At 39.5% G+C, this 22,505-nt stretch overlaps 1 protein-coding gene across 1 annotated transcript in view; it reads left to right on the top strand.

Moving 5' to 3' along the window:
• RORA (RAR related orphan receptor A) overlaps positions 1–22,505 on the top strand; it is an 806,543-nt gene that overhangs the window by 595,153 nt on the left and 188,885 nt on the right. The window contains exon 3 of the mRNA XM_052646480.1: positions 11,604–11,633. Within this exon, the coding sequence (XP_052502440.1) occupies positions 11,604–11,633 (30 nt within the window). The remainder of the gene's footprint in view (positions 1–11,603; positions 11,634–22,505) is intronic.

A 22,505-nucleotide genomic window follows, 5' to 3' on the forward strand; every position in this document is an offset into this window, starting at 1 on the left:
GAATCCCAGAGACTCTCAGGGCATACTGACGAAAGGGCCACCTCTTATCTTGAATCTGTGAACAGTGTCCGAGATCGCACCTGCTCTGCAGAGATCTCCACAAACCTATGGGGGCCTGAGTGTTGGAATGTGCTAATAGCACAGTCAGATACCCTTGGTCATCAGGATAAACAAAATCTCTATTAAGTAGCTAAAGGATCCTTGTTTCCCCAGAAGTCAAGATTTGTTCAATATCAGAGTCCAAGTTTCTTACTGCATTCTAGAATATTATGTAAAATACATTGAACTTAAAAAGTGATTTTTCAGAACCCCATCTTCATATTGATTGGTGATTTGATTACTACTTTACAAAGTCCAAATGACCCTTTAAAAATAAATTTATTTCTTTATTTGGCTGTGTTGGGCGTTAGTTGCTCCTCGTCCTGTGGGATCTTAGTTCCTCAACCAAGCATCAACCCACCCTCCCCTGCATTGCAAGGTGGATTCTTAACCATTGGGCCACCAGGGAAGTCCCTCAACTGACCCTTGAACAGCATGAGTTTGAACTGCAGGTCCACTTACAGGTGGATATTTTTCAGTACTAAAGACTGCAGTATTATGCAGTCCAGCGCTGGGTGAAACCACAGATGTGGAGGCAGCACAGATATGGAGGGCTAACAGGGCCAACTATAAGTTACATGTGGTTTAGCCCTGAGTTGTTCAAGGGTCAACTGTACTATGAGATTGCCCATCACCACGGGGCCTCCTATAGTTGCCAGCTATGCCATCACACATACACTAAAGTCTGCAGATAGAATTTCCTGTAATGTATAATACAATTAGTAGTTGCCATAAGAAACTTGGTCTCCTACTGGTCTCAGAGAGGTGATGTTTGTTGTACTAAAAACCAGTATTGTCATGTTTCCATTTATAGTGTCATTTTAATGTTGACTTTTCTTTATTATTAAAATTTTATTTGTGAGGTTTATTATAGATATTTTAGAAAAGTATAAACAGTGAGGATTAAATAATAATCATTCTTTATTTCTCCACTCAAAAATAACCAGTGTCATTAATTTTGTGTATATTTTTTAGTCTTTCTCTTAAGACATCTTTCTATGTGATTAAGTTTTCATTATTTTAATGATGGTAGGGTATTCCATTATGTAAACACACATTTTTAAAAATTTAACTCATCATCTACTGTTGACATTTGAGTGGTTCCCCCCTCATGTTTTACTAATAGAAACAATGTTGTGATGAAAATCCATAATTACTTCCTAAGCCTACATTTCCAGTAGTTGAATTGCCAGATGAAAAAGGAAAAAAAAAAAAAATTCCCTTGTTTCAGAGATGAGGAAACTGAGGCTCAAGAGAGATTAAGTATTTTGGCCAAACTCACGCAGCTGGCAGGTGACAGAGCTTGACCTGGGATCCAGTTTTCTTAACTCTAAATCTCATGTGGGAAAAGAGTTTCTGCATCTGCTCTAATAATGATCACATACCAGTTCTGTGAATGCAAAGTATATGCCCTGCTGGCTACTGTCTTCTTGAATTGTCACCTAGCAGTGGTCAATCAAGACAAACTGCCAGAAGTTGTCCTCAGAGGAGAAGAGAAAGGCTATATAGTTAACTTCACTGGACTTTTCATCTTTATTCAAGATGATGATAATGTTGACATTTTTTGAAACCTTTACAGACCCTTGGTATCCTATACATTCAGGAATAACTGAAGCCATCTCTCCATTTCTGAATATTCATTTGATATCCTCACTGAATTCTGAGAGTGGAGCTCATTTCCTCCTGATTTAGAACCAAATTCTCCTTGTTTCCACTTCATTAGCTTCCCTCTCCTTTCTAGGTGAGTCACCACATGAGTGAACATGTGGAATTGTTTCCTCATTTGACATAACCAATATACCCTTGCTCTATCCACACTTCTTACATTAGTAGCAAGCTGTTTGGGGTGGCTGCAGACCAGGTGAGATTTCTTCCATCGTTACTTGCCTTGACCTGATATGCTGACCACAAAACATGGTCCATGAAATATGATTATGTTGAGTATACAAAGACATACATAATATATGAGAAGTATCCATATACAAGGGCATAATATATGAGAAGCCTGACTTGCTTTGGTGCCCCAACTTCATCATCTTTGATGATGAAGCAACCAACTAGCTCTGGTAGCTTCGACTGTGGGCTTTAAAGCTGTAGCCATGAGTTTGACAGCATCCAGACAAGTCTCCTATAGGCCGTACAAGTCAGTACCTGCCCTGTTAGTGGCAAAGATGAGCAATTTCAACAGATTTCAGAGGCATATAAGTGAAGCATTTGCTGGAAACGCATGGTAAAAGTTGCTGAATTTTACCTGCGTTGGATCATTCACTTATAAGCTAAAACTACTCAATTTCAGAAGGCTCAGCTGTTAAGTGTTAACAGTTGTCCATTCATATCTCTGCCTAGAGCTCCAAGATCAAATTTAAGTCATCCAAGTAATATCTAATGGGTAGCTCCATTTTCAGGATAGAGACTTGATAAAAGAAAATAAATTTGAAAGAATAAAGATTCTTATTATTCTTACTGTCCATTAGTACTAATCATACATTCAGCACCAGCAAGCCAGAGGAGAAATTACCCTCCTTAGGTATGGGCTTTTCATAATGCACTGAATAATCATCTCAAAGAGAGAAGATGGATGTTTCCCAAATACGTTTAGTCTCAGAATTTCTGTCTAGGATAGACGATGGTCTCTTTATGTTACTTTCGCTGGGGGACCAGAAATAAGGTTTTGTCCTTGGAACTGTTTTATCAAAGATAAAGGCAGGACTTGAAAGCAAGTATAACTCTGGCCTGCCTGCCCAAAATTAAAAGATATTTCTGGCCACATATGTCAGGAAATATGACCTAGAGATGGAGGGCAATAATAAGATTTTTTTTTTAATTCAAAAAACAGAAAAAAAATTATCTTATTCATTCCCATAATCGTTTTTCAAACTGAACTATAAATTTGTGTGTGTGTGTGTGTGTATTATAAAATGTACCTTGATTGGTAAAAGAGCTGAAGTTTTATTATCGAAATTACTCAACCTAGGCTCAAATCTAACAGAAAAGAAACTTCACATTAAAGTATTATTTATTATCATAATTAGTATTTCTGATGATTTTAAAGGCTTTTTAATGCAATTACAAAATGTTTGATTGTCGTAGCATTGCTAATGCTTTGTTGCCTTTCTCATGTTGTCCTTGGTCCCCACAACCCTGGCGCATAATTTATTTCTCTTTTGAGTGAACCCTAAGCATTAGTGTCCATTAAGAAATTTTAAAACAAAGTCCAGAGATTACTTGGAGCACTTTCAGTAATATGTACTGATTATCATTAATAGCTCTTTTGTCCTAGGCAAGGACGTTGTTTTGTAATATCATTTTGTTTGGCCAAGACCTTCTCGGGCTGTGTTCCTGATCTGAATCCTATGTTGATTCTGCCCTACACAGTGTGGAATGGAGCAAGCTCACAGGACAAGTCAGAATGGGTGACAGTGGGGCCAGATGCCAGCACAAAGTGATATGTTTTCTTTATGAAACAATTGTTAGCCATTCAAAAAACAAAAATCTTACAATCTGGGCCTTGTTTCTTATTTTGTGTTCTTATGCTACGTATAGATCACTTTTTTAACTACCAGCTTCTTATGATGAGGAAGTGAAAGAGAAGTACAGGAGGGAGCAGGTGGACCCAGACGATCTCAACCTTATCACAATGCTTGTTGATAATATGGCAGAAGGGAGCCCTAATTTTCCAGATTGTATTTTGAAAGTTCTGCCCGAGCTCTCAAATATTTATTTACCAGATTATCCACCCATTAAACAGCAGTGCTCTAATGGGCATTGCCTGAGTTCCCCCCGCCCCAACCAGGGATTGTTCTCTGTTTATCCAGTGCAGAGTATCTGCAATTAAAAACATCTTTAGTAGGAAAGAGGCACTACACTGTGTGTCCCGTGTCAATTACATTTTTTAAGTCTTACTATAAACCTAGCACTGAGAATTTTATTCCCATTTTATGGATAAGAAAACAGAGGTTCAAGAGAGGTTAAGCCATTTTCCCAAGACCGCAGCTTGAACAATAGGCATCTTATTTAACTCAAGCATCTCATGAGAAGGGAGAATGAGTATTGCAAAGGCCTTTGTATTTGGAGCCCTCCCTTTCTAGAAATAAAACCAAGAGTCAGTGTGCTGGGATCGCTGTAGACACATGAAACAAGCTGGCCCAGTAAAAATTTTGTTAATTATCTTTTGGCACCTCTTTTCCTCTCCACCATACACAGCCACTGGAAATAGGGAAACATTGATATATTTAAAAATAAAAAGAAGAAAATACAAATTCCACAATATCTTAAGTTTTTTTTTTTAATTGGAGTATACCTAGATAGTATATGGAAAAGCAGAGATATTACTTTGCCAACAAAGGTCCATCTAGTCAAGGCTATGGTTTTTCCAGTGGTCATGTATGGATGTGAGAGTTGGACTGTGAAGAAAGCTGAGCGCCAAAGAATTGATGCTTTTGAACTGTGGTGTTGGAGAAGACTCTTGAGAGTCCCCTGGACTGCAAGGAGATCCCACCAGTGCATCCTAAAGGAGATCAGTCCTGGGTGTTCATTGGAAGGACTGATGCTGAGGCTGAAACTCCAATATTTTGGCCACCTCATGCGAAGAGTTGACTCATTGGAAAAGACCCTGATGCTGGGAGGGATTGAGGGCAGGAGGAGAAGGGGATGACAGAGGATGAGATGGCTGGATGGCATCACTGACTCAATGGACATGAATTTGAATGAACTCTGGGAGTTGGTGATGGACAGGAAGGCCTAGCATGCTGTGATTCATGGGGTCTCAAGGAGTCGGACACGACTGAGCGACTGAACTGAACTGAACTGAATAGTTGATTTACAGTGTTGTGTTAGTTTCAGTTACACAGCAAAGTGATTCATATATGTATAGATATATGTAGATATCCATGTATATTCTTTTCAAATTATTTTCTATTATAGATTATTTCAAGATATTGAATGTAGTTCCCTGTGCTAAACAGTAGGTCCTTGTTGTTTATCTCTTTTATATATGATAGCATATATGTTATTTCAGCTAGTTTTTGTTGTGTTTGCTTTTCCTTTTGTTCTTTATTCTAACACAGACCTTATCCATGTTGCAAATATCTCTATCTCAACAATTATTATCTCATCATGAGGGAGGCAAGAGAAGGTCTGTGGGCTAAATATTAGCAAAGAGACAAAGGGGCTTCTTTGTAGCTAGGGATTCGTCCATCATGCAGGGCCTCTGGAAATGCCAGTATGGTAATTGGCATGTCTGGAGAGGAGGAAAGATGCCATTTTCTACCAAAAAAAAGTTAAACTTGGTACCATTGCCTGGAAACCAAGAGACAATAAGAAGTCCATTGAGGAAGTTAATTGGTCAAAGACTTGGCACCAAGGGGATATATCATGCTGCTCCATCATAACTGTAACTCTGAAACTACTGATAATCATGACAGTGATGAATCCGTGATATTGTCATGACATTTCCTTTTCATTACTCTGAAGTGTGGTTAGCTAAATAGTGTCAAGGAATCTTGCTGTATTCGAAGTTCTAGTTTGGGGAGAGTTGTTGTGGAGATTTTTTTTGCCCTTAGTTTTAAGGGTATTAATTGGCAGTTTAAAATTGTTATCACACTGTTTAGTTAGAAATTACTCTAAAGCATTACCTGGGGATGTTTTTCTCTCTCCCTCTCTCTCTCTCTCTCTCACACACACACACACACACACATACATATATAAAATGAGCAGGGTAAGATTATAAGGAGTCTCACAATTTTATCAAAAGGTACCATTTTTCTCTAGCCCAGATAATTTTAAAATATCACCCCAAAGAAGTGTATCTTTTCCTTATATAACCTTTTGTGGATACTGCCTTCTTTCTTCTTTGGTTTTTAAAGGTAAAAAGAAGAAAAGTTTCAGGGGGTTGCCTTTGATTGTGAGCTACATTAGATTTTTTTCTCAGTGAGAAATAGACCTGACAGCCTGTTGCATAGAGGAAGTTTGGTTTGATAGCTTGAAAGCAGGGCAAGGAGTCACTGATCAAGACACTAGAAGGGAAATCAAGAAATCGGGTAGTTCAGCTACTCATTCTACAGATGAGAAAACTAAGCCCCAGAGAAGTTAAATGACTTTCCCAAATCATCCAGCAAGGTCACTTTTGGCTCAGGGTGTATGAGTGGTCTGTGTTTAGAAAGTTAGTTCCAGGTTCCAGCCATCACTCTTCCACAACTCCGTGAAGTCCCAATCTCTGTAGAGCGCATGCCTCTGCAGATCTCTGGGGAAGGATCTTGCCATCACTTCCCAGACATTGGGAAGTGGATCAAAACCTTCACAACATCTGGACTTGGTTTAACATGCTTTGGTGGTACTGATCCAAGTCCTTTGTCCACGCAGGCCAACTGCCCATGTGCAAGTATCTTCCCTTGATTTTAGAGAGTAAAATCCAGTGGAGTTTGGGGTCTAGAATAAGAGTCCACTTACTTCTAGAAACTTGGTTATCTGTCTTAACGCTCATCAGATACAAACTTTGAAGTCAGAGCCCTTGATCTGATAACCAGTATGAAACCCAGGATACCGTAAGAAGCTAAAGCATAACTTTTGGTAGAACATTCTAATTCATCTTTGTTAAAGCAAGACTGTGTGGGTTGCCCATCCTTTATCAAAGTTAATAATTAACATTTATATCACACTTCCCACTTTGTAAAGCTCTTTACACATTTTTATTTTATTTTGACTTTCACAACAGCCTTTTGAGTATTATTCTGATTATACGCAAGTGTAGAGACCGGAGAAGTGAAGTAACTTGCCCAGGGTCTCTGCCAAGAGGAAAAAAGTGGATGGACTAAGAACATAAGTTCAGGTCAGCTGGACTCCAAATCCAGTTATCTTAAGAGCTACCTTGGGACTTCCTGGTGGTCCAGTGGTTAAGAATCTGCCTAGGGGACTTAGGTTCGATCCCTGGTCTAGGAACTAATATCTCACATGCCACAGGGCAATGATGACTACACACAATAGCTACAGAGCCCCTACATTCTGAAACCTGTGGGCCAGCTAGAGAGAAGCTCACATGCCATAGTGAAAGGCCCCACAAACCACAACTAAGACCCAATGCAGCCAAAATGAATAAATAATTTTTTTTTAAGTTGCCTTTAAAAAGTCTATTCTTTTTCACTTCTGGGCTGAATTAGAGCTGTTTTTCTCTTAAACACTCATTATTTATCTTTAGAAAACCCAACTATCCTGGAATTCTTGATTGAGTCACTGCTGGGAACATTAGGTTTGAAAAAGGCTTACCCCTTCCACTTGAGAACAAAGATGGGCAACCGAGACAGCCTTGATCTCAGGGATGATAAGCTCTATAGCAAGAAAGACAGGGATCTTGCAGCCTCTGGGGAAATGACAAGAAAGCAAAATGGAAGACTAGCCAACCCATTTAAGGGAGAGGGGGATGAAGAAATGGCTGCTGGTCAGAAGCCAGGGTACACAGGCCTCTCAAGTATTTCTTTGACCCAAGCACTGGTGGGGCTTCCTGGCTTAGCTAAGGCTGGGGGACAGGGCTCTGTACATTTAAATTATTTATAGAGCTGATTGCTGAGTGATGTGTTTTTGATGATAGCCATTCTGACCAGTGTGAAGTTATATTTCACTGTGATTTTGATGTGCATTTCCTTGATGATTAGCAGTTTTGAGCATCTTTTCATATGCCTGCTGGCCATCTGCCTTTTCTCTTTAGAAAAATGTCTATTCAGGGCTTCTGCCCATTTTTTAATCAAGTTGTTTGCCTTTTTGATGTTGATTTGTATGAGCTGTTTACATATGTTAGATATTAACCCCTTATCAGTCATATCATTTGCAATTTTTTTTCCCATTAGGTAGGTTGTCTTTTCATTTTGTTGATGGTTTCCTTTCCTGTGCAAAAGCATTTAAGTTCAGTTAGGTCCCATTTGTTTAGTTTGCTTTATTTCCTTTGCTTTAGGAGACAGAGCCAAAAAGAATATGGCTAGAATTTATGTAAAAGAGTGTTATGCCTATGTTTTCCTCTAGAAGTTTCATGGTTTCCAGTATTATATTTAGGTCTTTAATCCATTTTGAATCTTAGTATATGTGTTAAATGTTCTGATTTCATTCTTTTACCTGTAGCTGTCCAGTTTTCCCAATAATGATTATGGAAGGGACTATCTTTTCCCCATTGTATATTATTGCCTTCTCTGTCATAGTTTCATTCACCATAGTGTGTGGGTTTATTTCTGAGTTTTTTATCCTATTCCATTGATCTATATATATTTTGTGTGTGTGCCTATACCATACTGTTATGATTACTGTAGCTTTATAGTATTTTCTGAAGTCACAGCACATGATTTCTCCAATTCCATTTTTCTTTCTCAAGGTTTGGCTATTTCAGAGTCTTTTGTGTTTCCATATAAGTTTTTAAATTATTTGTTCTGCTGCTGCTGCTGCTGCTGCTAAGTTGCTTCAGTCGTGTCCGATTCTGTGTGACCCCATAGACAGCAGCCCACAAGGCTCCCCTGTCCCCAGGATTCTCCAGGCAAGAACACTGGAGTGGGTTGCCATTTCCTTCTCCAATGCATGAAAGCAAAAATTGAAAGGGAAGCCACTCAGTCGTGTCCGACTCTTAGCGACCCCATGGACTGCAGCCTACCAGGCTCCTCCATCCATGGGATTTTTCCAGGCAAGAGTACTGGAGTGGGGTGCCATTACCTTCTCTGAAATTATTTGTTCTAGTTCTATGAAAAATGCCGTTGGTATTTTGATAGGGATTGCATTGAAATCTGTAGACTGCTTTGGGTAGTATGATCATTTTAACAATATTATTTTTTCCAGTCCAAGAACATCATATATCTTTCCATCATTTTGTGTCATCTTCAATATCTTTCATCAATGTCTTATAGTTTTCAAGTACCAGTCTTTTACCTCCTTAGAGAGCTTTAAATACATACCATGGATTCACTTCCCACCAGAAAACTTTTTATTGTCTTCGTTAAACTTTCCAGAGTTGACTCATTTGTGCAATGAGAAGGACATTTTCTCCTTTTTTCCCCACTTCTGTGGAGTCAGTTACTTTGAAGTACTGGAGCTTCTATAGAGGAAACAACTACCATAAGACATTAGTGTGATCACAGTTATTTTTAAGGAAATAAGAAGTAAGGGATTCCATGAAATTTTCTGATTATTTCTTTAAATTTGTCTTTTATGTGTTCAAATTGTTTCATTTCATTTTCCTTTCCTATGAAAACAGAATTTTGACTTCATAATGGCTCTTAAGTTAAAAAAAGGAAAAGAAAATTAAGTGTTATACACAGTTCTGTCTCTATAATTAGGAGCTGTAATGCATTTTAAAAGATATTTTAAATGTGAGAGGGATCTGTTTTTTAAGCCTTTCTCCATAAAAGTATATCTACTAATTTATTGGTATATTTTTCCTTGCTATAATGAATATAATTTACACTTTATTTGTATAAGTTAGGGTTGCCAGATAAAATACAGGATGCTCAGTTACATTTGAATTTCAGATAAATTATTAGTATCTGAAATTCAAATGTAACTGGGAATCCTGTATTGTTTCTGCTAAATCTGGCAGCTCTTGTATAGATATATCCCCCAGTTATTTATACTGATCACTAATTGGCAGTTAAAAAAAAAAAAAGGCTGAGTTTGTGCTGTTGCAGAAGTCATACTTTCTTCTGGAGACAGATATGAGAAGTTTTAGCTCCATGCTATTCTGATCGCAAAGACCAAGCAGTTTTCCTGGAAAGATTTTCAAAATGTATTATCATTATAATCGTCATGAAAATATTTGATGAGAACCCTGCACCACACTGTATAATAAATTTAAGTAGAAAAGTCAAAGCAGTGGTATTTTCATCAGGCCTTTGGATGTCAGGAAAAATTGTTCCACACTCAGCGAATATAGATAGGTGCGTTTGGGGCTGTGTTAAATCCAATTGTGTGAAGGTTCTGAATAATCAGGAGTGACAGCATAAGCACTTTCTCTTCAAAGTGATTTTTACAGAAAGCATTATTTCCTAAGGAAAGTACACATATAGCTCTCATAATGCTGAAAGAGCACTAATATATCAATTTATTGGTGCTGGTGTCATGAGCTGGAGTTGCAAATGGTATTCAGATTTTCAAATTGACTCCCTGTTGCTGTTGGGAGAAGGTCCCTTCCCATGAAAAAGCTTATTTCAAAAACTCCTAAAACCCTTTGGTTAGTTCCCATGTGAGAGAGTCTTTAAGACTCTTAGCAGAGGGTTTTAACTTCACTCTGCAAAGCCAACTCAAACACGATGAAAAACAATAGTTTCGTTTTCCTCAATAAAAAGGAGGGAAAAAAGAATTTGAGTTGGGCTATGTAATTTCAGCTTCCCTAAATAAGTCCTTTGGAAAGTTGTGGGGGGAACAAGTGTGTGATTTTGGTCTTGGCGCACAACTTTGGCACTTTTTTTTTTTTTTATGTCTACCATGGATTTTCACAACAGATTTCTTCCCTGTATGATACGTCCCATAGCTAAGTAATAGGTCTGATGTGGGTGCCAAATTTTTCAATGAGGTTCCTTTCTAAAGGAGGCTTAAATAGTTCTCTTAATAACTTGAAAGAAAAAACACATTTAAGGTTTACCGCATTTCTTAGTCACAGGCTAAATGTTTTCAAGAGTTTTATGACTTTGAGCCTATTTCGTTTTAAGAATATCCCCCAAGAAGAATGAAGCATACAGAATTAATAAGTGGAACACTTCTGAAATGGCAGTAGCACTGTTTTCATTGAAGGATGCGTTCACATTACCTTTCTGAGGTCCTCATGTGCTGAGTCTTGCCCAGCTCCATTCCTCGCCTGCTCTCTGTAGAGCAGCTTGGAAGCCTCAGGGCTGCTGACTCATGAATCCCTCGTGTTTTCACGTGGTCTGTGTGCATTGTGCTGCCATTTGCAGAAGGAGCATTCATCCCCCTTCTGACTTTAATGAGTACGGACAGAGAGGCACATTTTGTGGATGTATTTTCCCTCCCCATTAAGTGTAATGCTTCATGTAAGCAGCAAAAGTCATTTTCATTAAAAAGTAAACATGAAATCAATGGCCAGAGCAAATTAATTGCTCCGTGGCTCGGTTCACTCTTGTCTGAGTAAGTTGGCCTCACTCTCTTAAATCTTTCCCTTAAATCTTAAATCTTTCCCACTCTACTTATAAACGTGATCATCTTCCCTTTTTAAAATAAAAAATAAGAGTCTTCCCTCACTCTGTTTAATGACTATCTATGCCTCTATTTTTATTTTATTTATTTATTTATTTTTTTAACCACAGAATCTCTTAAGCCAGTAGGCAATGCTTGCTGGCCTCATGGTGAACGATTTCATTACTCTGGGGTAGATCCCATGATGTTGTAGGTGAAATGAGAACTCATCTTCCCTCTCCATCCCCATCTGAACAAAATGTATTTCAGTGTACACTGGGAATGATGTATGTTCTAAGAAATACACATAGGCTGCTTTCTCACCTTTGTCCTTGTTTCTTCTCTTCTAGGTATCTCAGTAACAAAGAAGACCCATACATGTAAGTAATGCATCTTTTTTTCTTGTCCAAAGTTTTCTGCAGAATTGGAATTCGCATATGTCTGGCTGCTGTGGCCCTTCCAAGTATAAACTAATGTTTCAACTGTGATCCATGGTCAGTACAGGTCATACTTCTCTGCCTGTAGTGGTTGGAAGTGGTACATCTCCACCTGTTTGTACTGAGTGTGTGTTAAAGAGGGTCTAGGCATAGTGTGATACATTCTAGCAATTCGAGGCATTCATCTTTAGGAAAACCATACAATCTAGCCAGGAGGATCAATTAATTACTTACTGGTCACCCTTACTCTGGATCCTTCTTAGAGGAGTTGGTATGTTTCCAGGAAACATCACCTTGATTTCTTTTAAACTTGGGTTTCCTTTTCCTCACCATTCACGATGTAGGTCGTTTTGTACTTGTGTCTGTGGAGCAGAGATACTGACCAGGAATCTGGGTGCTGCCGGTTGACCCTGAGTGTGGCCTTTGTGGGCCCTGGTAAATCGCATGGGTAGTTTGATGTGGAAACGTGTGCTGAATTTATCCTCTGTATTCATTCCCACCTCTCAGGTTCAACTGCTTTCATCAATTGCCTTCATTCGAACTCCACCATAAGTTTGCAAACTCACGTCAATGTAAAGTGTTGTGATTTGCATTCTGAGCAAATTTGACTGTGCCTTGAACCTCAGGATGAAATCAATATGTCATTGATGGCAGGCAGTCAACTTTCGCTGTAGTCTACCAGCATATTATTTAGACTTTGAATTAAGAGTGTCATTAGAATTTGATAACTATTTTAGACCACAGATACGTGCTACCTATGAGATATGTTTGGGCATCCTTCTAAGGCAAGCAGTGGAGATACTTATGGCACAATTTAGGGCCGACAGAGACGTGTCCCCCAATTTTTCCTATGTATGCTTTGAAAAGTTTTGATTTTATGTGAACCATTTGGAGGGGGAAAAAAATCTGTGTACCATCAAAGTAGTTTATCTTGTGCCTCGGTTGATTCTTAAAATCTGCTCTTGGATTTGTCTGTCTGTCTATCTGTATTTGTAGAAAACAAACATAAAAAGCAAAAAAGAAAAAAAAAAAAACACAAAAGCCAACAACCCCACCCAGTTTGATGGTTGCCTGACTCTTAGGTCCCAGTCCTGCAGTCTCTCCACGTGGCTCTCCCGTGGGCTCCAGTGGAATGCTAGTTTGAGGATAGAGGGAAGTTCAGGCCCGTAATGGACACATGCTCAAGACAGCACCTCGTCTCTCAATGCACAGTTCCAGCTGGCTGTCCCTCCACCAGGATAGTCTGTGGCCCTGAGTTTTCTGGGGGTTGTTTTGTCGTCGTCGTCGTTGTTGTTCTTGCTGTTGTCGGTGCATAATTGAGCTCATGATGACTGAGAGATTGACAGTGCAGGAGACTGAAGTCCTCTGTATATCCGCAGGGCAGGCATGGTACAGAGAGCTTCCTTGCACAGCCTTGCCCATGAGCTCGTCCCTGGCCTGGTGGGACCCACTCTAGAGGTGGTAAGTAATTCAGTCTTTCTGCTAGCTCAGTCCTGGGCCTCTCCCGAACAGGGGCGGATGATTGTGCCTACTATTGATGGCGGTTTGGGGTATGGACTCCTGGCCACCTGGCAATATACAGAAAGCCGCTGACTGTTTGCATTATGACTTGGCTCCTGGATAAGTGAACAAAACCACTAGTTCAACTCCATTGGATTCAATGAATAGGACAGAGACCAGAGATGTTACTTAACATACAGACCATGTACCCATAAGGACCTTCAAGGAACTGTCATCCCTAAGGATAATTTCACTGGCCTGTTGCAGAAATAATAACCTGTGGTTGGATTGAAATGCATGGAAGGATTTGGGTGAAAGCATGAGAGTGGTGGCTAGCGAGAAAAGGTGGCACTTCAGGCAGTGTAACAGGTTGGTCTTTCACTGGAGGCTTACTGAACTCTATCAGATATACCTGCTTGAAAACAAAATCAAGATATAGCCAGAGTGGGTAGATTTTGAGTGCCTTTCTAACTATGAAAATCAGCAGGAAAATTCTTAGGGCTTAAGCATAATGTAAATGTAGAAAGATTTAATACTTCCTTTATTGTGTAGCTTCGATATTACATTTATAAGAACGATTTAGATTGGAAATCATCTTGGTGTTTTTGGTTGATGTTTACTTTCATGATGTGGAGACAGGGCCCAGAATAAAATGTCCCAATGACAAGCTGGGAAGAATAGCATCTGAATAGACAGTTGACACAAAACTTTGCACATACCAAGGAGAAACTGAACTGTCCAAGTTGCATGTTAGTGAAAGTCTTCTATGACACTTAAACATGGAGATTGTTTTTGTCACTAAGCTTAGCAGACAGGCCATCATATTTCTGATCTTAGTTCTGTACAGGCCCTGCAAGTCATGAGGAGGAGGAAAACAAATCAGTTCTTCCTCTAATAACCATCACCCAAATGACTTCTTTAGCATCTGTCTGATTTTTCTTGAAAACTGAACTTTCCCAACTTGCTGATCAGTTTTCTTAATATGTTAAATTCCAGCTCCTCCTAAATCATCTTGACATCTATTCTTCAAAAAGTTTCACTCTCAGGGAAATGTGTGAATTCATTTTTTGGACTATCTCGAGACTTCTACTTTTAGCCAGGGTTTGGCAAACTTCAGTCAAGGCTTGACTACATAATCACCCACAGCTGAAGTCACCTCCCATTAGCAGTTTCAACCTGAATTTCCTAACTACCCTCAGAGAGAGATTGTTCCACTTACAAATTAACATGTACAGTTGCAGAATATATTATCGGACCCGAGTGTCAGCTCACAGGTACACCAGTCAGAGGTGCAAGAACTACAAAATGAACCTGACTAGTTGTGACACTTGATCACATTTTAGGCCACCTTGTTATCTGGAAAGTACAGGTATTGCTTCTTTAAAAAAACAAGTGTTTGGAGTGTGTTAAGCCATAAATTCCCAGGAAAAGAGATCTGATTGTTAGCCTCACAGAAATCCATAAGCATGGTCTTTGGAGACCACTGATTCTCCTCGGTTCCTGGGACAGCCCCGTCAGTGTCATTAGCTTTACTTGGCAGGTGAGGAAAGGCCAAGTTTGGGGGCTTCTGCTATGAAGTCAGCATGACAGATCAAGGAATTCTTATGCTTGCGATGTTCTTCACTTGTCAACAGGAAATGTTCCTGAAGGGTTTTGATGTGTGAACATAAAAGGGAGTTTTTATTTGTGGGACAGGGGTGTCCTCGAGAAATTTTACCGTGGTGTAGAATGTAATTTTCGTGGTTGATTATATAGCACCTGTATTTGGTTGGACACTTCCAAGATTGCTTTAGCTTTGGTGATTCACAAGTTTGTTCTGGTCTCTTTCCTGCTAAAATAGTACTGTGTGGATAAATATGTTTTTTCTTGGAATCCACTGCTGTCTTTGTTTTTATTATTTGCCAAGGACAACTGTTCTTTTGCTCCTGACTTCTTAATCTAATTCTGCATGGGTAGTTATGCATTCACTAAAATGTTAGAAGATGACATATATGGAGATGAAAAAGTGAAAAATACAACAGATAATAATCTTAGCTATTTCCAGCTACTAGGGAGTTTACCATCATTGTCATCATCTTAGGGAATATAGCATCTAGTCACCACAGAGAGATACCTGGTTGGCTCCTGGATTGCCTCCAGAGTGTCAGTAGACCATCATCACTTCCTCCTGTTCTCATCCTTGTTTATACTCTTTATTCTTTTCTTAGAGATTTTTGTTTATTGAAGTATAGTTGAGTCACAATAATGTGTTATTTCAGGTGTACAGCACAGAGTGATTCAGATAGATAGATAGGGAGGTAGATAGATAGATCTTTTTCAGATTCTTATCCCTTATACATTATTAGAAAACATTGAGTACAGTTCCCTACTCTGTGGTATATAGTAGGTTCTTGTTGGTTATCTGTTTTATATATAGTAGTGTATATATCAGAAAAGGCAATGGCACCCCACTCCAGGACTCTTGCCTGGCAAATCCCATGGACGGAGGAGCCTGGTAGGCTGCAGTCCATGGGGTCGTGAAGAGTCGAACACGACTGTGCGACTTCCCTTTCGCTTTTCACTTTCATGCGTTGGAGAAGGCAATGGCAATCCACTCCAGTGTTCTTGCCTGGACAATCCCAGGGACAGGGGAGCCTGGTGGGCTGCCATCTATGGGGTCACACAGAGTCGGACACGACTGAAGCGACTTAGCAGCAGCAGCAGCAGCAGCAGCAGCAGTGTATATATATTAACCCCAACACCCTAATTTATATTCCTAAATCATATCCCTTATATTTCTTGTTTAAGTCTCTTCTCCTTGCTTTCTTCCACACTCAGGGACTTCCAGACATTCAAAAATTACAAGTTACTCAGTAAGCAATCATGAAAATTTGTCAGTGTAGTCCCACTGAGTGTCAGTTTTCCCTAGTAAATAAAAATAGAATATGCTTCTGAACCTTCTGGAACTTTGCATTTTAACCCAAATAACCATCAAAAGTGAATTTAGTACATTTGCAAATGTTTGGTTGCATCCAGCTAACACCTAAGATAGAAAATTACAGCACTGTGTTATTTATAAATAGGTTTTAGTTCTTAGAAGTAAAAATATTTTACTACAAATCAGAATATTTCTTTGAGAACTAACCCTTTTGTATCTTTAAAGAAAAAAACTATTTACATTATCCAAGCAGACTTGGTTAATGTATTCACTTCTTACCCCCTAGAGACTTAGCTTTAAATATGACTTAGAGAAAATAGTTTTGAGGCCTCAACCTTCTCTCCATGGATATTTGCTGATATCGCAAAGTGAACCCAACAGTTTGTCATGGTTGTTGCTGTTTACTCAGGAGGTCCGAGAACTAGACTCGCCTTATTTTCTTGTTTTCTTTTCCTTTCCTTGAGGCCATTCCTTTTGGTTGTAGGCTCTTAGCAACCCCAAACTTGGGGCTCACCCACAGTGTTTTCACAGTCCAGGAAAACTCAAGAACCATTCTTGGCAAAGTGAATGGAAGGTGCTTTGGTTGTATAGTTAATTGGTTGCTGTGACAACCAGCGTGAGTCATGGTGTGACTCACGGCAATTATAATTTCAATTGCTGGCTGGATGTTTCATTGGGACAGACCTGAGAAGAAGCCACACTGAAGTTCTTTCAGTAGGCTTTCATCCAGCTCTCATCCACCCATTGACCAACAGCCACAAACTAGTGCTCACAAAGTTGCCAGAAGTTTAATTTCTTAGCTTGCTGAGACCACTAGCCATCCTAGACACTAAGTTTGCTACCGATGGAGCATGACCAAAATACAAGCGCTGGCCTCTTTAGAGGGCTACTCAATGGACAATTGTTTATTAAGGATTTACTATGTACTGACAGATTCTTTGACCCCAAGGAGCTTACCCACTTAGTTCAAGATTGGGACTGCAGGAAAGTGAGAACACATAATCACAGGAAATAATCTGAAAATACAAAGGCTAAGTGTACAGTTTCCAGAAGTTTCAGCTCATAACTGGAAAGCAGATTAAGCCAGGAAAGTGAAAGAGGAGAAGAGCATTAGAGAGACCTCCAGGATTCTGACACTGTGACCCAAGCATACAGTAGCAATGAAGGGAGCGGTGAATGTTTAACCACAGATGCTAAAAACGACCCTTGCTCCTCCTCCTCTCCCCCTGTTCTCACCCAGAGGAATACCTACTTTGTTCCTTCAAGATCAGTTAATCCGAGGAAGTAAAAATCCCCCGAACTGTCTGGAGACGTTTGCCTTGTTTAGACTCAGCCTGTCTGTCTAGAGCCAAGCTCTTTGAACTATACAGGATTCCTCTGTCTCATCATATTAAGATATAAATGGATCACATTTGGCCCTGCCAGTCAGTTCTTCCAAGGTAGGAGAATTACATAGTCTAAAAATCCACCATTCCTGGTGGGGATCTGTGAATTCCATTAAAAATCTGAATCTTTAGCTAAGTATTTCCATCAGAGCATCCAACTGGTTCATATTTGCTGTTTATGGACCTCAGATTTGTGAACTGAATTTGGACAAAAAGTATTTGTGTTCTCATTTCAGAACATAGGTTCAAAAGGGTGAACTGAGATGAGGAATAGCTCTTTTAAAGTCCATGATTACAAGACTTCCCTGGTGGTCCAGTGGTTAAGACTCTGTGCTTCCAATGCGGGGTATGTGGGTTTGATCCCTGGTCGGAGAACTAAGATTTCACATGCCACATGGCATGGCCAAAAAAAAAAAAAAATTATGACCAGTACTAGAAAATAAAAATGCTTCGCCTACCAAGTACTGGTGTCTACTTGATGGATTTGTTGTATATTTAATGAAACTCTTGTACATGATTGGGCTGATCGTTAAAGAAGAGCTATATGTCTTTTCAGGATTTTGTGTTACTTCAAGTTCAATAATAATCGTAATAACAGTGGTGATAGGAATGTTGAAGGTTCCAGTAGGTGCTATGGTAGCGACAGGAGCTATCACTTACTAAGCAGTTCTGATATTCCAGGCATTATGTTCGGTGATTTACATGAATTTTCTCATTTAATCTTCTCATTGGTCCCATGAGCTTTGTCCTACTTGCACCCCCAAGTTGAGACGAGGAAATTAGTCTGAGAGATCAGTCACTTAGAGAAGTGAGACAGCTTGCAAACTCATGCATCTAGCTGGAAAGGGGCAGAGCCGGGACTCAGAGCAGATTGACTCTGTGCACGCACATGAGGGCCACATTGTTATCTCCAGTATCGGCACTGGGTAGTCACCAGGGAGCACTTGCTAAGTGTTAGATGCTTTTCTAAACATTTTGTATATGTTGTTTCATTCCATCTTTCCCATAATCTTGTAAGGGAGGTATCGCTACTATCCCCCCTCTACAGGTGAAAACTGAGGCCCAGGGTTCTACAACCAGCTAGTGTGTGGTTTAAGCCAACCCACAGAACCACAGAATGAAGAAAAGAACTTCACTCCTTAGAGTGATCGTTCCACTCAAAAATATAGGAAGAAAGTCAAGTGTAACAGTCATTCCTACAATTGACTCAGATTTTCTTTTACTTTACAACTGTTTTACCTACACAGACTTCTAATCTTGGTGAATCAACTGATTACAAAAAACAATATGTTATTCCCACTATATGAAAAAGTTAATTTAATCCAATTGAACTAAAATGAACATTACTTATCTTTTTTTCAAAGAAAACTGAGTTTAATTATCATTGCACAAGTTTGGGTATTCTGTTTATGAACCAAGTCTGTACGATGACTAATAATATAAATACATTATTACTTATTCTTTAACAACCTAACCTCACCCATCAAAGAACAAACCTCCATTTAACACCATTATTCATACACCTCAACTGATTCCACGATAAAATGATAGTTTTAAAATGGTTATTTTTGCTTCTAAGAGTGGTAATATGTATTTCTGACAGCAGGAACCTGTTTTCCACTGCATCAAAACCTTTAACAGTTATTTATGGCATTTGTAAGAAACTTGCACGTTAGCATTCTTTTGTCAGATCAACTTGATAATTCATATATAACTATCATTGCCACTAAGAGGTAGAATAATTCAGGATACTGTGGTTTCCCTAAACCTAACCAAAAACAAACAAAACCATGAAAGCTAAAAGTTCCTTAGAGAACTGAAATGTATATCAAAGGGATGCATAGGAGAATTAAACATCTGGGTTTCAAGTATGCTTGAGAGTACCTGAATTTTGGATTGGGTTTGCAGTCATACCAGCTTCTCTCTTTATTGAGATCTGCACCCAAACGACTAAAAAGAAGCAGAGGTATTATCAAAGTGTCTGAAATATGAAGAAAGTTACTGTCTACATGAACTTTATGAATTACACAAAAAATTGCCCACTAAGTCTATCAAATACACTTGCAGGAAGTTAGTGAATTCAAAGTCACATGGTCCTTTTGATTATAATTGATGTCTATAACTGCACAAATGATGACTAAGTTTTTCATTTCCACGCTATTCAATTACCCTTTTTCCTGTGACTGCTCGAGCTTCCTCAGAGTTCTCCACCCACTTCACCTCCACCTCTGGGTACACATTATTCCTATGTAGGATTAATAGCTCTGTTTGTCTTGTTTTGCTTTGTTGAAATTGTAGGCATGGATTTTAGCCCCTCGTGTCTTAAATGCTTAACCATCAAGCATAAATTAGAGGGCTGCTACTGCTGCTAAGTCACTTCAGTCGTGTCTGACTCTGTGCGACCCCATAGACGGTAGCCTACCAGGCCCCCCTGTCCCTGGGATTCTCCAAGCAAGAACACCGGAGTGGGTAAATTAGAGGGCATATTGAAGAAAAGAGCAGAAACGGCAAGAATGTGCAAGATTCAGGTTTGGATTCAGAGAGACTTACTCCATACATCTTTTACTTTAATCATCCCGTTTTGGAGGAGAGGAGGAGGAGACTCCATGGTGGATGATCCAGATACCTGTGATACTGGAATCTAAGGAGGGAGGGCTAGAAAGCAGACCACAGCCAATCCCTGTACCAAATGCAGGTGGCCGGGAGTCAGATTTTTTTAGCTTAATATTCCTAACACCTACTCTGTGTGCGGCAGCGTGTTAGGCACAGCATAAAACAGGTTTACCTGTTAATCCTCACTCTCCAGTAGTTTAGTCTGCATCTGAGTAGAAAGGACACTTGAGGAACTTTTAGTAATGAAGAAGTTGCAGAAGAATGCAGGGCTGTGATTTAATCGGATTGTCTGGCTGAGTGGGCAGCCCAGGCGGGGAGCTGAACTGGATCAGCTGGAAGAGTAGTGAGTAGGGAAGATCAGCTGGAAGGTAGATTGATGGAGGACTTGGGGTGGGTGGTTGTATAAACCTATCTGACTAGAGTAGAGTATTAACAAGAAAAAGACAGGATGTGAAGAACAGAGATAAGATTTTGGCTTTATCTCATAACCAGTGGGAACCCACGAGATGGGTGTGAAAAGCACAGTGACCTGTAAACAATGTTTTTATTGCTGTCATTTAGTGAGCATCATAGGAATCACACATTCCATACTTCAATCCCTTTTCTGAACTCCAACAAAATTCTTAGCCTCAGATGGAGGTTCTTTTCTGGTCTTTCCTCTGATCACCTGTGTAAAAAAAAGTGCTTTTGAGCAGGAAAGATTTAGTCCAAAAAGAGAAGGCTGTTCTAATTATTAAAGAAAAAGTGTTCCATTCTTTTTTTCTCTCCATCTTCCCAGTTTGAAGGTCTAATTTTAAGACCAATGCTTGCCATTTCATTAAAATCAGAGGAATGAAGCAAACAGTGAAACCTGAAAAATACATATACACTTTGAATTATGTGGCTAATGCTTCTTTTTGCTTTCTTTCATTCGTGCTGCTAATTGGCTGAGGCAACTGTAATATACCAAGAGCCTGTATCTTTCCAACCCTTTTCAACACAGAGCTTTCTAAAAATTTGAACCCTACATTCCCAATCTTGCTCACTCCTTACATAGACAAAGTAAATAGCCTTATTATTTTTCATAAGCACAAAGAATTATTTCCCTCACATGACTGCACAGTACAGTTCAAAGCTAGCTAATGATATGTCCTTTTCTCTTTGTTATCCTTTCTTAATTTCACAAGAATGAGTTTCTATTGTTACACTTAACACTGAGGTTAAGATGTAGCATTCTATTGGCTGCACGTTCAGAAAAGTCTTCAGTATGTAATGAACCATCTCACGGTAATTTATCTGTCTCTCTTCACCGTGTCTTTTTGCGTCGACAAAACTGAAAATTCACTTTCCCTCACCAAGTTGGGGCATCGAGATAATTGATTGTTACCAGTCTCTGCTGTTCGTAGACAGGATAACACCAGTGCCTCTAGAGAACAGGTGAAAACTAAACTCTGTCCCCCGAGGCCAATGAAATAGCTGTTTGGTCCCTTGTGTGAAACTTCCTAATAACTTAACTGGGCAGCCTCTGGGTCCCTGGAGGCCTTCTCCACAAGAGTATTCCCTCTCTTTGTTAAGATTGCTTATTAAAAATGATTTTATAATGAAGTTGCCTCAAATAGCAGCTCTTTTCCTGGTTGTCCTTGAAGCTGTGGTGAAGAATCTCAGAGACAACTGTCTAGGGTTTTCCTCCTTGTTAAAAACTTCTCTCTCACCACGGTTACTCTTGATTTTTAAGGAGACAGAGTCTAACTGACACAAGTCCCTCTCCAGTTGATTATGTCGCTTAAAATCCTGTGCAAGGCATTATCACCAGTTGAGCTTGTCATTCGGGCTCAGACATTGAATTGATCAACATGGATGGAGGATATTGAAGTCTGCTGTGGGAGCAAGGCTGTCGGGTTTCCCTTGGAAAACCTCAGCGAAGGAATGTGACTGCTAACTCTGCCCCAATGCCATCAAAACCATGATGTCTAATTATTTTATTTCTTTGGTCCTAGGTGTCTAACTGCAGACTAACCACTTTCCTGCCACAAGGGACTGTCGTGAAGGAGAATCAAAATAAAAAAATTAGTGTTGCTTTCTTTGCTACCCATGTACTGTATAAATTCAAAGACTTTTTGTAAATGTAGGCTATTAGGAGAAAAATCCCTTATTGGTGGTTCACATCATCAGCTTGGCTTTCTGGCTTGAAAGAGCTTTGATGAACTGGTATATGTCATGAGAAGAATGATAACGCAGTTGTCAGGAAGGCTCACCATAGGAAATGTGTTCCTCACACTTGGTCTCCCAGTGGCCAGGTGCTCAGGAAACAACAGACCGTATAAAGCTGGTAGTGACAGATTCCACTTGAAATATTTTTCTAACTTTAAGGCTTGTCAGGCAGTAAATCTGCAGAGCAGGGTACTCAAGATGCGGCTTGGC

The sequence above is a fragment of the Budorcas taxicolor genome, chromosome 10 (assembly GCF_023091745.1).
Source record: "Budorcas taxicolor isolate Tak-1 chromosome 10, Takin1.1, whole genome shotgun sequence".
NCBI classification, from domain to species: domain Eukaryota; kingdom Metazoa; phylum Chordata; class Mammalia; order Artiodactyla; family Bovidae; genus Budorcas; species Budorcas taxicolor.